At 46.3% G+C, this 16,701-nt stretch overlaps 1 protein-coding gene across 3 annotated transcripts in view; it reads left to right on the top strand.

Annotated features, from left to right (window-relative positions):
- Positions 1 to 1,733, top strand: part of EXT2 (exostosin glycosyltransferase 2) — a 120,273-nt gene extending 118,540 nt beyond the window's left edge. For all 3 annotated transcript variants that reach the window (XM_008146783.3, XM_054724694.1, XM_054724695.1), the window contains one exon: positions 1,077 to 1,733. In XM_008146783.3, coding sequence (XP_008145005.1) covers positions 1,077 to 1,215 — 139 coding nt within the window. In that variant the 3' untranslated portion in view covers positions 1,216 to 1,733. The remainder of the gene's footprint in view (positions 1 to 1,076) is intronic.
- The last annotated feature ends 14,968 nt before the right edge of the window (positions 1,734 to 16,701 follow it).

The following is a 16,701-nucleotide window of genomic DNA, read 5'->3' as shown; positions in this document are numbered from 1 at the left end:
AAATACTTTGAAATAAATCTGACAGTACCTCTGAGGGCAGAAGAGACTCCTGGTCTGTGTCTTGAAATTTAGCCCCTTGTAATGGTTCTGCCTCTGATTAGTTTGTTCTTGTTGTAGCTCTCAGGTGCCATGGGCCTAACTGAGGAGAGAGCATGTTGACCTTTCTGAAATCCATCTTGGAGCTCCCCTCAACTTCAAAAGCGGTTTTTACAGGCTTGTTATTCCCCCTGGTCTGAGGCTGAAGTGTCCTCATTGCCAGCTGTCACACTCAGTTGGCCTGATGGGCCAGAACCTTTTCCCGTCAGCCTGCCTGACCCGCTCACCTCCTAGGAGGTTGCTCGCCAGGCTGGGGGTTGGGGGTGATGAGGAAACAGACTCTCCCCTGCTCCAAGGCTGGGCTGTCCTGTCTTCCAGTGGGCTGTGGCTGCTGGTTCTCACATGGCTGTGGCTCCCATCCTGGAAGCTGTTCTGTGGAACTTCAGCTTGTGGAAGTTGACTGGTAATTCCCAGAGATTGCCACTTAGAGCCTTTAGCCAATGTTGGTTGAATGGGTAAAGTGTTTATTGTTTGAAATTGGGGTTCACCACCCCCATTTGCTTCTTTTGCCTTCCGTTGCTCCGTGGTAGGGGACTCCTCTCTGCCTGTTAAACTTCAATGAACTCAGATCCGAGTGGCTTTTTCCTCTCCACTGGTTGCCTTCTCTTTAGCTGGCAGAGACGGGGTTAAGATTGTTGGCAGCTAATCCACCTTGGTTTGAGGCCTGCTTGTGCTGATCTGGAAGAATGACTGGAATTTGGGGGGAGGGGAAGAGAGATTCTGACCTCTGCAGGCCCTCCAGACAGCATTCCCTGTTCACTTTCTCCCACTGAGCTAATAGAGCACCGCCACATCACTCGGTCCACACCCCTCCAACCTTTTCGAACCTGGGAGCAGGCTGGGCCTCCTTGGATTTTTACTGTTGATATTGAATATTATGTATTTTGCTATCATCTCTCAGCCTCTTGAACATTTTCTTTTCCCCCCACCCCCGTCCCTCTCATCTGCTCACCTGCCCTCCTGCTCCCTGAACCCCACAGGTCTGAGTGCATCAACAAGTTTGCTTCTGTCTTTGGGACGATGCCTCTCAAGGTGGTGGAGCACCGAGCCGACCCTGTCCTGTACAAAGACGACTTTCCTGAGAAACTGAAGAGCTTCCCCAACATCGGCAGCTTATAAACCCGCCACAGGTGGGGGTCTGAACACTAAGCTTGGACCAAGGGAGAGAACACGCCCCCCAGCACTTCTGACAGCAGGGGCGACGTCAGAGTGGAAGATCGACATACTGACCTACTTCCTCAAGAGCGGGAAGGAGGATGCCTGAGGAGGATGCCTGAGCATTGAGGGCTTCCTCTGTTCTGGTGTTTCCGTGGTCTCCAGTGGCTTTTCTTCGAAGATGCCGAATGGAAGCCTGGGTGGCACTCCAGGTTCAGGTCCAGCTCAGGGTGGGCAAAAGTTGGTTTACAGTTGTTCGCATGGAAAACAATACAATAATTAATAAATAAGAGACAAGAATAAACTCTTTCACATACAACAGCAGACCTACTCTTGCCCCACCCTGTGTGCCTGGACCTGGGGCACTGGACTCTTGCACAGAAGAGCATCAGGTGCCGAGCGAGGATCTTATAAGCTCCATAACTATTCCTGTTTGATTTGTTTTTTTAATGTGATTAAAATAATTTTTATTCCTTTTTCAACTATGTCTAACGCATTGATTACGGGCGGTCTAAGGAGCATCTTTCTTCTTTTGTGTATTTAACTACATCTTCTCCTAACTCCGGTCCACGTCCGGGAAGACACAGCCAGGAGGAATATGTGGTGCCATGTGTACCAAGCAGCGTAAGATCCCCAAACTAAACATTGTAAGAGAAGATGCCTCCCAAACCTCCACAGGTTTTGTTTTTTCCCTTATTAGGTCCAATCAGTCTTTCGTAGGTTTTCTCAGGGGAAAACAGGGGCCTCTAATAGCCATGCGCTGAGTTGCTCTAGCAAGTACCATACTGTGAAAGTTGAGGGAGTTGTGACCCCACCCCTAGGGGATGCCAAACTTTCCCTCATTCTCTTGGTATAAATGTAACATTAGCCAGGGAGGTTCTGGCTAATGTTAAATGCTGCTGTAACAACTGCTTTGCAATGGTTGCTGGTATATTTAAATCATTAAGTTTCAGCATTTAGTAATACTGCACATGTGTGAATTATACCTCTTTAAGCCCAGTTGATGAACAAATCTACTCTGGCAAATGTTAGATGTTATGGATTCGAAACAGATTTATCTGGCTCTAATATTAAGATTAGCCACAGTTTGGGCTTTAGCCATAACATATGTCCCCAGAACACAAAATATATAACAATTTGCCTGGAATATGGATATAATTACTGAAGCCTAGTTGTGTGCCAGTCGAAGTCACTAATACATCCCACTGTTCTGTTGAGTGACACAGAGGTGAGTGGTGATTACGCTGTCGTGTATAACCTGCTTGTTTTCACGAGTCCCTTCAGACTTTCGAGAGATCGGAGAAATTTCAGGAGAAGTAAAATTGGAAGTGGAAGTCGAGAGAGCTTCGTCTTTCATGTGAAGGAGTGAAAGAATCTTGGTCTCACAGGTGGGAGGGATGAGAGCCCTCATTCCGGTCATTGAGCGAGGCAGACGCTGCGGCTGGGGCTTGCTTAATGCATCCTTTTGATTCATTACACACCAGTCAGGAGGGCGCAGTGGAAGGCACTTTGGTCTCATATTCCTAATCCTGGGGAATGGCATGATAAAAACCTAGTATCTGGGAATGTCACCCAGATACTAGGAGCTGACACAGACAGTGAGACCCTTCAAATTCGGGGCAGGTAAAGGGGGAGAGCATCACACCACATCCCTGCTAAAGGCGAGAACTGTGCTGGCGTTATGTCTGCTCCATCTCCCTGTGTTCTGCTCTCATCCCGCTCCAAGTGTCTGCCCTTTTCCTCATCACCGAATGCGCTGCCTTAGTGGCTGGTTTCTCATCCAGTGCTCCCTCCCAATGGGCACATTTTTTTTCTCTTCTTTTTTTTTTTTTTAACCTTGTTAACCCTTTGATTTTGGAAGAGGAACTCTTTAATCTGAAATCATGGGAGCCCCAGGGAGCTGTGTTAGTGTGATTTTATCACCTTCTTAGGAGTCATTGGCTTCACTAAATATTGGGGTTAGATCTTACAATACAGCATAAAAGAATGTATATTACAGAATGACTATTATATCCCAGGCACTTGAAACTAACCTCAAAGGCTCTCTCCTGCGAGCAGACAGGTTGTCCAGGTCCCAGGGAACTTCAGGACAGTCGAACAGGCCGTGACCATGATTCAGGGACTCAGCAGGGCTAGCTCCACCCCCTCGTGAGCGGATTCCTGAGCTGCTCACCAGCCAGCCTCACCCATGAGCCCGGGTCGGGATCATCTGCCCTTGGATGCCATTGGGCCTGGTTTCAGAAGCGGAACAATAATGCTGATTAAAATGTCATGTCCTGGCCTCCAGCAGGCAACAGCTGGTTTTAGATTAAGAAATCTTTTTTAAGAAAGCGCATCCTTCTGGCCTACACAGAAGATAAGCCTGAGCTGGCCCCGGCCCATGCGTGCCCTCGGCCACTGCCTTTGTCCCTCGGAGAGCCGGCTGGGAGAGCAAGGTTGGAAGCATGTTTTCGCTGGCTAACGTTAGATAAAGTGTTCCTGTTTCTCATGTCACGTGTTTTACCAAGCCTCACACACGTTTAGGCAGGAACCTCCATTTCTGGGAAAATACCTCTTGTTGTTCTCAGAATGTCTGGCTCTTTCCTGCGCACGATGCCGTGCCGTCTCCTCTCGGTGCTCCGTGTCATGACGTTCAAAACTGACTGCTCTGGCTTCTGCGCCACAGCCTACGTGCTTCCCGCTGGGCTTCACACCTGTGCTTCTGAGGGGCTCGTCTCTCTGCTACCTTTGGGAGAAAGCGACCATCCTCCTGGGCTGTGTTGACCAGGACTGGGAGCTGGAAGAGGGCAGCTGCCTCTTTTTCTCATTCGCCGAAGGAGTTGCTAACGTGCCATGATTTCAGCCGCTTCCTAGGACGGCGGTCTCTGATTGGAGTGTGGAGTGTTCTGACCATTGAAAGCTAGGTGGTTTCTAGCTAGAAGTTCTAAAGACATGACCACTGGGTTAAAACCCCAGACACTTTGATGGCTTCCAGCCAAGGTAGAATGAAGAGAGAGATACAGCGGAGACGGGGCTTGGGAGGTGTTTCGTTCCGGTGAGACTGGCCCTGGCGCTGCAGCTGGGAGATCCGTGGGAACCCAGCTGCGAGAGGAGAGGTTTGGGGTGTTGGAAGTTTCCCATCAACCACCCATTCTGAGCCTGGGGGGGTTCTTTAGCTTCGGGGACAGTAGCTTCTTTTTGAGGAGGCTGCTTTTTCCATTTCTCTTGGCGTAGGACCTAGGTAATCTGCTGCAGTGAAAGAAGCCGGGCAGGCGGTTCCCCAAGCAGCCCTGGCACAGAGAGGCCGGCACAGAGCTAAAGCCTCAGCCTCTCCCAGCCACATCCCGAGGGAGGCGCAGTTCTGGCAGCAGCGCTGAGGCTGGCAGGCAGCTGCCGTCCAGGGAGGCTGTGGAAGCCCTTGAGCTTTCCACCGCAGGCCCGAGGCAGTGAGACTGCCGGCCTGTCTGCTCACCTCGCCCAGAGCTCTGTTCCAGGCCCTGGGCTCCTGTTCCAGGCCAACGTTTGATCCTCGCCTTTTCTACTTCTGAGTAACGTCCAGGATAGCTTCTGGCCCCTTAGGCCAATCCTGCATGGTCTGGGCATCTGACAGGCCTCCTGGGCTGCTCCGGGCAGTGGGAAGTAGGCAAGCAGAACTCCTCTCAATCTGCGATTCCCCCCTCTCTCTAGGATAGTGCAACTCACAGCCTCTCCTCCACCTCCATTAGTGGAGTCTCGGGGACCCCCAGCTTCAGGCTTTGTGACGTCCAGGTTCCCAGGAGGGTGTGTGGGTCTGTATGGGCAGCTTTGGGCCATGGATTTTTAATGTCAGGCTCACCTCCTGGCAACGCAGGGAAGGTGACAGGAGAGTTTGACCCCCTCTTCTGGCTTTCCAAGCTTCCTTTCAAGAAAAGGGTGACTGGTCAGCGTGGCTCAGTGGTTGAGCATCAACCTATGAACCAGGAGGCCCTGGTTCAATTCCCAGTCAGGGCACATGCCAGGGTTTGTAGGCTCGATCCCCAGTGTGGGACATGCAGGAGGCAGCCGATCAATTATTCTCTCTCATCATTGATGTTTCTATCTCTTTTTCTCTCTCCCTTCTTCTCTAAAATAAATAAAAATATATTTAAAAAAAAAAAGAAAAGGGTGACCAATTATCATCTGTGTCTGCCATTTTGTTTTTTCTAGTTTGCAACCTTTTGGGGATAGAGCTTTTTCCTTTCTTCTTCTCCCAACTGGTTGGGCCTCCGATTGCATTTCTTCCCGTTCCCCTGAGGGCACAGGCTTTCAGGTGGAAGACGGAGGAAGGGAAAGACGTAGGTGGTTTTCGAGAGGTACCAGGCAGCTGTGCCCGCTGGACGTTTCCTCAGCCAAGCACCGATTTGTCTACAACCTCAGGAGCTGCAGAGGGTGAGAGCTGCCTACAGAGCAGGGGCTGGACCTATCACCTCAGACCCAGGCCCCGGTCAGCTCACAGAGCCTCACCTTCAGAATACAGTCTTCGACCTACGATTTTTCAGCTTCACCTGGTGTGGAGTTTATACCCACTCAGTAGGAACCATAGTTCCCCTTTTGAATTTTGATCTTCTCCCAGGCCAGCAATATGTGGTACGATACTCTCTTGTGATGCTGGGCAGCAGCAAGATGATTTCGCCCTGTGCAGGCTATTGTAAGTGCTCTGAGCACCCGTAAGGTAGGCGAGGCTAAGCTCTGATAGTCACTAGGCTATATGATTTAAATGCATTGTCAACTTACCATACTTTCAATTTCCGATGCGTTTATCAGGACGTAACCCCATTGTAAGTCAAGGATCATCTGCATATCTATTTGGGCTATTGTGTATAACTGCCAACATAACAGCATTAACTCCTAAACCCAAGGATATACTCAACGAATGTCTGGTTTTTTGGTCATCACAGCTGAAGAATAGCCAACTAGTTACTGATCCAGGTGTGATAAGAGCATTTATTCAGTCATTCATCAAAATATACTCTGGGCCAGGCTCTGTGCTAGATCTAGGAGATACAATTGAACAAGACTAAGCTGATAGAAAGGAGTTCTCATTCTAGCGCAGCTCTTGAGTTCTGTAGGATGATGTGATGTGAGCCCGTTAGTGGCCGAGGACTCTACACACATAGGTTTTAGTCCCGCTGTAAATGAGTTAATTAACAGCATCTCCTTTGGTGCCTGAGGATTCAGGATTTTTGATTTTTTTTAAAGAATTTTTTAAATTAGTTTTTTGTTCTTAATCCTCATCTGAGGATATTTTTCCCATAGATTTTTAGAGAGAGTGGAAGGGAGCGAGAGACAGAAACATCAATGTGAGAGAGACACATTAATTGGTTGCCTCCCGCACATACCTTGACCGTGGCTGGGATGAGCCTGCAACCAAGGTACATACCCTTGACTTGAACCCCGGACCCTTTAGTCCATGGGCCAATGCTCTGTCTACTGAGCCAAACCAGCTAGGGCTCAAGGATTTTTTTAAATTTCCTTTTCTCATAGCACCTGCCCTTGAGTTGTACCCTTGCCCTTCCCTGGTCTGGAGAGAGTCCACTCAGGGCCTTAGTTTCCTCAACCAGAAATTGGACACAGCAAGAGCACTTAGATCCTGGTTGATGAGATGGAATGACATATCAGATCGCTTCTCTGTCTCTTAGCCAGGACCTTTACCAGATTGTACCTGATGATGCTGGCAGCCAGCCCTCTTCCGGCCCCTATTTCTGTTACCAGAGAGCGTGGGGGTCTGGATCCTATCTGGCCCCGTCAGGGTGGATTACCGAATGAGCAGTTCTTTTGCCCAAGTCCCTTTCCTGTGCTATAAATAAGCCCCATGTTTATTTTCTTATGTTATTGAAATGAGAACTTGGGATTTGGGCCTCTTGACGAGTCAGGAGAGCGTCCATCCGGTGCCTGGTGAGGGCCCTGCCTGCCTGGCTGCTGTCTGAAGCTATTTGGAGTCCTCCCCTCTGTTTTGGATGTGGCTTAATTTCAATAGGAAGGGCTGTATGCAGCCCTGTATCTGCTGATTTTCAGGTTTCAGCTTTCTTCCAGCCTCAGTGCCTGCTTAGAAGTGAAGTTGTGTTTCTCATTAAGGGGATAACAGCCACAATTGAGGTAATTAACGAAAATTGTGCATTGGTGGCAGCAGTGCCTATAAGATTTCCAATAGCCTTTCTCTAGTAGATCCTGAGGGGCTTGCCTTCATCTCCTTCCTTCTGCCTACCCTGCACCTGATCTCTGTCCTGGTTTTCTGGAGGTAGTCCCAATAATTTCTCTCCCAACAGCCTTGAGGCTTGTTCTTGTCACCAGGTTGGTTTGGTATGTTGACAGCTTGGGCAAATGAGGACTCCATTAACTCCACCTTCTCCAATGCCTGGAAGATACAAAGATTGTTTTTCCCCTCATAGCAACTTCCAGTTGCCAGTTGTACCTTGGCCCTTTTTTAGAAGTCACAAGAGGGAATATCCATTAATAACAGATAGGTGCTCCTTTGGTCCCATGGCTACACCACCTCAATGGAGAAGGTGGCCTAAGACAACCTCGGGAGAAAAGGGAAACATCTGACCGCCCAGTGCCATGTATTATACACTGTGTGGAAGTCTGGACGTTGGGAAATGCTCCAAGTTAGGACTTCCTAAAGAGTGATTCCTGGCTTCTCCAGGCTTTGGGAACACATCGAGAGGGTCCAGTGAGGCTATGAGCTGGACACAGCATTCGTTGTCTCTTTGAACTTGGGATAGGGATCACCATATTCTCAGGATGGGTTAGCCTGGTGAGTCACTCAGTAGCAAAATCTTTGTGGACACAACCTGAGCCCTGAAGTCTATTAATGAAGAGAAGTGAAATTAACAACCAGATTTAGATCGCTTAGAGAAGGGACCAGACGAAAGTAAATTTTCACTTGGGTGAAAATTTTAGTCTGTTGACTCACAAAACCTGATGTGATGGATTCACTTAATATTTATTGAGCACTTACTGTATGCTAGATATGGTTCTTAGTGTGAGGATGTTGCATTGAACAAAACAAAGTACTTGCTCTCATCAAATATACATTCTAAGAAGGAAGACAACGAAAAAAAGTAAGTGACTATAACTTCAAAGGGTAATCGCTGCCACAAAGAAAATGAAGCAGAGTCAGGGGAGGCAGGTGTTGACTTGGGCCCGAGGAGGTATTTCGGATGGGTCGGCCAGAAGTGACATTTCAGCACAGATCTAAATGTTAGCGTGGATCATGAGGCTTCCAGGCAGAGGGAAGAGCTAGCATGAAGGCCTTCGGGCAGGCACAAGCTCAGCTTGTTTTCAGAACAGCAAGAACCCCCGTGTGGCTGCAGTGCATTGCGTGTGGACAGCATGGTAAAGATGATGGCAGGAAAGTAGGCCAAGACCAAATTGCGTTAGGACTGTGTAGCCAAAGGATTCTAGATTTTTATTGTGAGTGTGATGGAAAGACACTGAAAGGTGTTAAGCAAAGGAATGACATCTGATTGTTTTTTTTTAAAGATCATTTCAGCCACTGTGCAGAGAATAGGCTGTGAGGAGTAAGAATGAAAGGAGGGGAGTCAGGAGGCTATTTTAGGGAATCTAAGAGACAGTGGTGGCTGAGGATGGTAGCAGCAGAGGCGGTGAGAAGTTATACTGGGAGTAGAATCTGTTGGTTTTGCTGATGAATATAGTGTAAAACAATAGAGAATTCACAGCTAACTGAGTGATCCCATTCACTGAAATACAGCAGACTGGCAGGCATGAGGGCAGGGAAGATCAAGACCTCTACTTTAGACATGCTAGGTTTGAGGTGTCTATTGAATATGTAAGGGGTAGAGTAATTTAAACATAGCTAGAGCTCACAGTGAAAGTTAAGACTGAAAATGTAGGTGGGATATAGAATCACAGACTAGATTAGATTACCCAGAGAGTCAGCCTGAGTGGAGAAGAGAAAAGGGACTGGGCCTGATTACTGGGCCTACTCTGTCATTTACAAGGAGAGACGAAAAGGAAGAAAGAGAAAGGAAGCCTGAGGAGTTGCCAGTGAGTTAGGAAGATATCTGTAAAATAGACACTGAACATTTTTAAAAAGGCAAAGCTAATAAGACAATACTGGAGATGGAATACCAGAAAGATATTTTCATTTTATAATTCTGAATTAAGCAGCAAGAGCAATTACATGTGACCTCCAAGGAAAACACATCAGCATAAGTCCCAATAGTTTTGGAGGAAAGGAAAACCCAAGCATGCTCTCTGATCACAATGGCATTAAATCAGAAATCAATAACAGATATCTGGGGAAATTCCCAATAGTTGGAAATTAAATAACATTTCTAAATTGTGCAGGGGTTAATAAAGACACAAAGGAAATTATAAAATATTTTGCACTGATTGAAATGAAAATACAATGTATTTAAATGTGTGGGATGGAGTACTTGGAGATGTGTAGCTTGAAGTGCTTATATTAGAAGTGAAGAAAGAACTAAAATCAGTGATTTCAGCTTCTACCTTAAACTTGAGCAAATTAAATCCGAAATAAGTAGAAGACACAAAGAATAAAAATAAGAGTGGAAATACGGTAAGTGAAATAGAAAAGCAATAGGAAGAAAAATCAAACAAAAGCTGGTTCTTTGAAAAGATCAATAAATGCTCTAGAGTCTAGAGCAGTGATGGGCAACCTTTTGAGCTTGGTGTGTCAAACTTCGCCAAAAAACTGAGCATAACTCAGGTAGTGTGTCACTTTGAGGAAAAACCATTATTTCGCGATATTTATAGTTTAAATAACATAAATGTTTCATCCTCGGCATGCGGCCGCCTCAGCGGCTGCGTGTCATCAGAAATGGCACTGACACGTGTGTCAGAGGTTCGCCATCACTGGTCTAGACCAAGCATGTCAAACTCAAAGGCTAACATGGGCCAAATAAACAAGGTTTAAATTTATGTGGGCTGCAAAAAAAACACACAAAAGCTTCAATTTTCATAGAAACGTAGGTTTATTTTGAAAAGTATAGTATAAAAAAGAAGAAGAGCAATGATAAAATTCACGTTTTCTTCCTGACACTTGCTTCTCTTCTCTGCTACTATCTTTCCTACTTCGGGGGCAATCTTGTTCGCAGTGATTACTTTCAAAACTGACCCAAGGTGAATGTCAGTAATTCTGGCTCTGACAGGAGACTTATTTCCTTTCATAATTGTAAATAACTGCTCACACGTTATATTGGCTGGACCGCAAAAATATTCGTTGTGGCTGCATGCGGCCTGTGGGCTGCGAGTTTGACATGCTTGCTCTAGTCTGTTAAGGGGCAAAAAAGAGAAGATATAAATGGTCAGTATTGGGAATCACAGAGGGGACATTGGTACAGATTCTACAAATATGAAAAGGGGAGTACATATGAACAATTTATACTAGTAAATTCTACCACATAGGTGAAATGGACACAATCCTTGAAGACACAAGAAGAAACAAAATCTGAATAGCCCTGTATCTGTTAAAGCAATCAAATCTATAATTTAAGACTTCTCACAAAGAAAACCAAGTCATATAGCTTCACTAGCAAATTCTATCCAACCATTAAGGAAGATATAATACCAATGTCATACAAACTCTTCAGAAAATAGAAGAGAAAGAAATGTGCCCCAGCTCATTTGATGTGGCCATTATTTCCCTGATACTAAAGTCAGACAAAAACATCACAACAAAAGAAAACCGCAGACCAATAGCCCTCCTGAATATAAACGCAAAATCCTTAACAAAATATTAGCAAACTGAATCCACCAATATATGGAAAGGATGATACCACATTACTACAGAATACAAGGTTGGTCTAACATTTGAAAATCAATCAATATAATTCACAGTATTAGCAGAATGAAGGAGAATAACCATATGATTATTTCAATATATCTAGAAAAGGCCATTGACAAAATTCAATACCCCTTCAAAGCAGCTTTATTAATAACGGCCAGAAACTGGAAACAACTCAAATGTTCAACAACAGGTAAATGGATAGACAAATAGTGGTACATCCACTCAATGGAATATAAATAAGCAATAAAAATAACCAACTACTGCCAAAACCGGTTTGGCTCAGTGGATAGAGCGTCGGCCTGTGGACTCAAGGGTTCCAGTCAAGGGCATGTACCTTAGTTGTGGGCACATCCCCAGAAGGGGGTGTGCAAGAGGCAGCTGATCGATGTTTCTCTCTCATCGATGTTTCTAACTCTCTATCCCTCTCTCTTCCCCTCTGTAAAAAATCAATAAAATATATTTTAAAAAAACACACACAAAAAATAACCAACTACTGAGACACACGACATGGATGAGTTTCCAAAATAGGTGAGCAAAAGGAGCCAGGTACAAGGAGGACATACTGTATGTACCTACACGTGTACTCTTAAGAAAACAGATTCCACTCGGATGAAGTTTTCCAACAGACAAACCAGAGTCTCAGAAAGTAGATCAGCAGTAGCCTGGGGCCAGGGATTGACTGGCATGAGGCACAAGGTACTTTTTGGGGACGAGGGGAATGTTCTACATTTTTATTGAAGTGATGGTTACATGTGCATATACATCTGTCCAAACTCATCCAACTCTACACTTAAAATTGTTTAATGTTATGTAAATTATACCTCAATACAGGTGATTATTTGTTAAGTGGTGGTTAAAATCTTTCATCTTTCAGAATTTCTCACTTTTGTTATGGGCCCGTATCTCTTTCCCTTCTTAACCTGGATGAGGGCTTGGGGCCTCAGGATCTCAGCTGCCTCTTGTCACAGTGCCTTAATTTAGTGTTTTCTAATGTGCGAGGCAGACTGGCCAGCCATCTAGCTGACATCTATTACGTGCTGGCTGTGATACTGTGCCAGGTGGTACAAATAGGTGAAGAAGACACCATTCCGCCTTCAAGGAGCTTGTAACTGAACTAATGAGTCATCAATAGTCCTATCTACTGTATAAGACAGTGCATGACTAAGGGTGAATTGCACACATTCCCTGCTATGATGCGATCACTTCTGACTAGTGAGGGAGGTGGCACTCGAGGTGGGCTTTGGAGAATTAACAGGTGGGGGTGAGCATGAGGTTAACAGGGGTGTGGGGAGGCTGGGGCAGGCACTTGGAGCTGAGAGGAGTGACAGGAAAAGGATGGGGAAATATAATGATGTCCCGATTGGCAGGAGCACGGAGTCCAGTTTGGGAATTAGAAAGGATGAGGCTGGACAGGAGTTTGGGACCCAACAGAGAGCTGGAATGTCCGTCTGTTGGCAGTGTGAAGGCTTTTCAGGTGATGGTTCGGGTCAGGGGTGTGATGGGCTGGTCTCTGGCTCCGGCACATTGACATCAGCAGTGATGGAGTGGAACAGGGCAGGACTAGGGTGGGATGTAACCACCTGGCAGAGCCCAGGTAGAAGGTGACATGACACTGAGCCAAGTGGTTGCTGGGCCCATTTGGGAACTTGCTGGACCCACTGATACCCTTTGGGATAAGGGGAGGGAAGGGCAGCCACTTGTCCATTTCCGTGTCTTCCCATAACCTTTATAACACATCCCAGCCCATGCCACCTGCTGCAGACTGAATCGCTCACCCTCACAAAGTTCCTATAGTGAAGCCCTAGCCCCCGGTAGGCCCTATAAGGATAGTAATAAAGGTCAAGTGAGGTCATAAGGGTGAGTCTTCATTGGATAGAACTGGTGTCCTTCTAAGAAGAGGAAGAGACACCAGAGTGTGCACTTCTGCGTGAGCACAGAGGAAAGGCCATGTGAGGAGGCCGCGAGGAGGCAGCGTCTGCAGGCCAGAGAGGCCTCCCAGAAACCGATCCGCCAGCGCCTTAACCACGGGCTTCAGTCTCCAGGATTGTGAGAAAATAAATGTCTGTTCCGTAAGCCACCCAGTGTGTGGTCGTTGGCTCTGGCAGCCTGAGCAGACTAATACACTGCTCACCATCAGATCCCTTGCCAATCCCATGGGTATAATATCGGGGTTCCCGGTGCTTCATGGTAAGAATGGTGACACTCTGTGACCAGTACCCCAGCCGTGGGCGTCCTGCCTTTAGCCACTTGGATGAAAGTCAACCCCACGGCCCTTCCCAACCACCTGGGTGCAGGATTCCTCCTGTCTGTACAGCTATTCACGAGTTCCAAATATTTTAAACTCTTGATCTTCATAACCACCTTGCAAGGTAAGCAGGAGAGTTGGGATCCCCATTTTACAGATGAAGACATTGAAAATCCGAGAATTTTAGTGTCTTACCTAAGATAACCAAGCTAGTAAGTTGCAATCCGTTCTTTTTTAAAAAAATAAATAAATAAAATTCTTTACTGTTTAAAGTATTACATATAGTATTACATATGTCTCCTTCCCCATTGACTTCTCCCCAGCCACCCCTCTCCCCCGCACATGCCCTCACCCCACTAATGTCTGTGTTCATTGGTTATGCTTATATGTATACATACAAGTCCTGAGGTTGATCTCTTGCCCCCCTCCTCTGCCTTCCTGCTAAAGTTTGATGGTCTGTTTGATGTTTCTCTGTCTCTGAATCTATTTGTGTTCATCAGTTTATGTTGTTTATTATATTCCACAAATGAGTGAGATCATGTGATATTTATCTTCTACAACTGGCTTATTTTGCTTAGCATAATGTTCTCCATGTCCATCTATGTTGTTGCAAATGGTAAGAGGTCTTTCTTTTTTATAGCAGCATTGTATTCCATTGTGTAGATTCCACAGTTTTCTAATCCACTCGTCTGCTGTTGGGCACTTAGGATGTTTTCCAAATCTTAGCTATGGTGAATTGTGCTGCTATGAACATAGGGGTGCATATGTCCTTTCTGATTGGTGTTTCTCATTTCTTGGGACATATTCCTAGAAGTGGGATCACTGGGTCAAATGGGAGTTCCATTTTTAATTTTTTGAGGAAACTCCATATAGTCTTCCACAGGGGCTGCACCAGTCTGCATTCCCACCAGCAGTGCACGAGGGTTCCTATTTCTCTACATCCTCACCAACACTTGTCATTTGTTGATTTGTTGATGATAGCAGTTCTGACAAGTGTGAGATGGTACCTCATTGTCATTTTGATTTGCATCTCTTGGATGATTACTGACTTTGAACATGTTTTCATATGTCTCTCGGCCTTCTGTATGTCCACTTTAGAAAAGTGTCTATTTAGGTCCTTTGCCCATTTTTTGATTGGGTTATTTATCTTCCTTTTGTTAAGATGTATGAGTTCCCTATAAATTTTGGAGATTAGGCACATATCGAATATAACATTGGCAAATATGTTCTTCCATGCAGTGGGCTTTCTTGTTGTTTTGTTGATGGTTTCTTTTGCTGTGTAGAAGCTTTTTATTTTGATGTGGTTCCATTTGTTTATTTTCTCCTTAGTTTCCATTGCCCTAGGAGCTGTATCAGTAAAGATATTGCTTCAGTATATGTCTGATATTTTGCTGCCTATGGATTCCTCTAATATTTCCTTTAATATTTCCCATCTTACGTTTAAGTCCTTTATCCATTTTGAGTTTATTTTTGTGTATGGTGTAAGTTGGTGGTCTAGTTTCATTTTTTTGATGTACTAGTATCTATCCAATTTCCCCAACACCATTTATTGAAGAGACTGTCTTGACTCCATTGTATGTTCTTGCCTCCTTTGTCAATATTAATTGAGCATAATGGCTTGGGTCGATTTCTGGGTTCTCTGTTCTGTTCCATTGGTCTATATGTCTGTTCTTGTGCCAGTACCAGGCAGTTTTGAGAACAGTGGCTTTGTAATATAGCTTGATATCTGGTATTGTGATACTTCCAACTTTGTTTTTCTTTCTCAAGATTGCTGCAGCTATTTGGGGTCTTTTTTTTTGTTTCATATGGACTTTTGGAGAGTTTTTTCTAGGTCTGTGAAATATACCAATGGTATTTTAATGGGGATTGCATTAAATCTATAGATTGCTTTGGGTAGTATGGACATTTTAATGATGTTGATTCTACCAGTCCATGAACACGGTATATTCTTCTATTTGTTTATGTCTTCCTCTATCTCTTTTTTCAACGTCCTGTAGTTTTCTGAGTACAGATCTTTTACCTCCTTAGTTAAGTTTATTCCTAGGTATCTTAATTTTTTTGGTGCAATGGTAAATGGGATTTTGTTGTTGTTGTTTCTCTTTCTGTGAGTGGTGTATAAAAAAGCCATAGATTTCTAGGTGTTAATTTTGTATCCTAGTTGCAATCCATTCTTAAACCCAGGGTTCTTGTCTCTCACTTCAACACCCGGCATCCTGGCTGGTCCTTTTCCACGCTCTCATCTGCAGAGCTACCTTCGTGCCTCCTTCCTCTGCTCAATCCCCTTCCCTTGTCCCCCAGCACACACACTCATTGATTTTCATTCTCTCTCCACATTGCATTGCAGCCTGAATGCCACAGCCACAGCGAGCTCCTCCTTCCCCACAGAGCGTGGAAATTAGGGGTACGGTGTGGGTAGTGGACAGAGAAGGGTTGAAGAGGGGGCTTGTGGGGCAGCCAAAAGAGGAGCCCCAGGAGGCATGGCAAGAGCATTGCAGCCAGGACGCCGGGGAGACCTCACACGGGCCCCACAGCGGGTTTGCTCCCAACTAGTTAAGGCAACACCTGAACACATGGTTTGCACATGGTCCTAAACTGAAGCTCCTTTCGGAAGTTCGCCCTTCCTCAAGCCTGTTGGTCTGTGTTGAGAAAAAAAAAAAAATCTGTTTGGAATCAGAATTCCTGGGGAAAATGTCAGCTCTCACACTCATTGTCCCTGGCGCTGGCACTAGACACTCTGAGAAAGCAGACAGTGTGCGCAGCCCTGTGTCGGGGCGCGGGCTGTCTGTGGAGGGCCTATTGTTCTTCAGCTGCTGAGTCTGCGAGTCTGGGCCTGTGTGAGGAGAAGGACCATCACTGCTGCCCCTCCCATGCCCCACCAGCAAACAGGATTTCTGCCCATACGTGAACCAGGGTGTGACCTGTAATCCTCCCCACCAGCTGGTCACCCAGGCAGGGCTTACTCCCCTCCTTCAGGTTGTCTGGTGACCGGAGTGACTCCCTCTCCGCACAGGGCTCCCTGGAGCTAACTGCCTCTCCCCGGGGTCACCTTCGCGAGGAAGGCGAGAGGGCGCTTGTCTGCAGCACAGCCTGGGCCCTGCTGCCTGATCATTTGTTTCTAGAGCTTTGCTTTAAAAGTCATCTGGCTGGACCTCCGGCAAGTTCCCTCAGCCACCGAGGAGGAGACCAGGTCCGGGACCTGCCTGTGCTGGAGGCCTGTCCTGTGCTCTGTGCGAAGCCACCAGGCCTCCTGGCCCGAGCCTGCTTCCAGAACAGCCCCTGGAGACACGGCCCGGCACTCAGTGCCTTGGAGGGAGCCCGTGCGGCTGGGAAGACCCAAGGCGCGGGGTGTGCTGAGCAGCCCCAGAGGCAGGGGTGCCAAGGAGCTGCTGCTGGGACCCCATTTTGCTGCCTGAGAAGTGGACTATGGTAGCCCTGC

Source organism: Eptesicus fuscus, chromosome 13, assembly GCF_027574615.1.
Source record: "Eptesicus fuscus isolate TK198812 chromosome 13, DD_ASM_mEF_20220401, whole genome shotgun sequence".
In the NCBI taxonomy this organism is placed as follows: Eukaryota; Metazoa; Chordata; class Mammalia; order Chiroptera; family Vespertilionidae; genus Eptesicus; species Eptesicus fuscus.
Note: the sequence above shows the minus strand (reverse complement) of the source record. Positions and strands in the feature narration are given on the sequence as shown.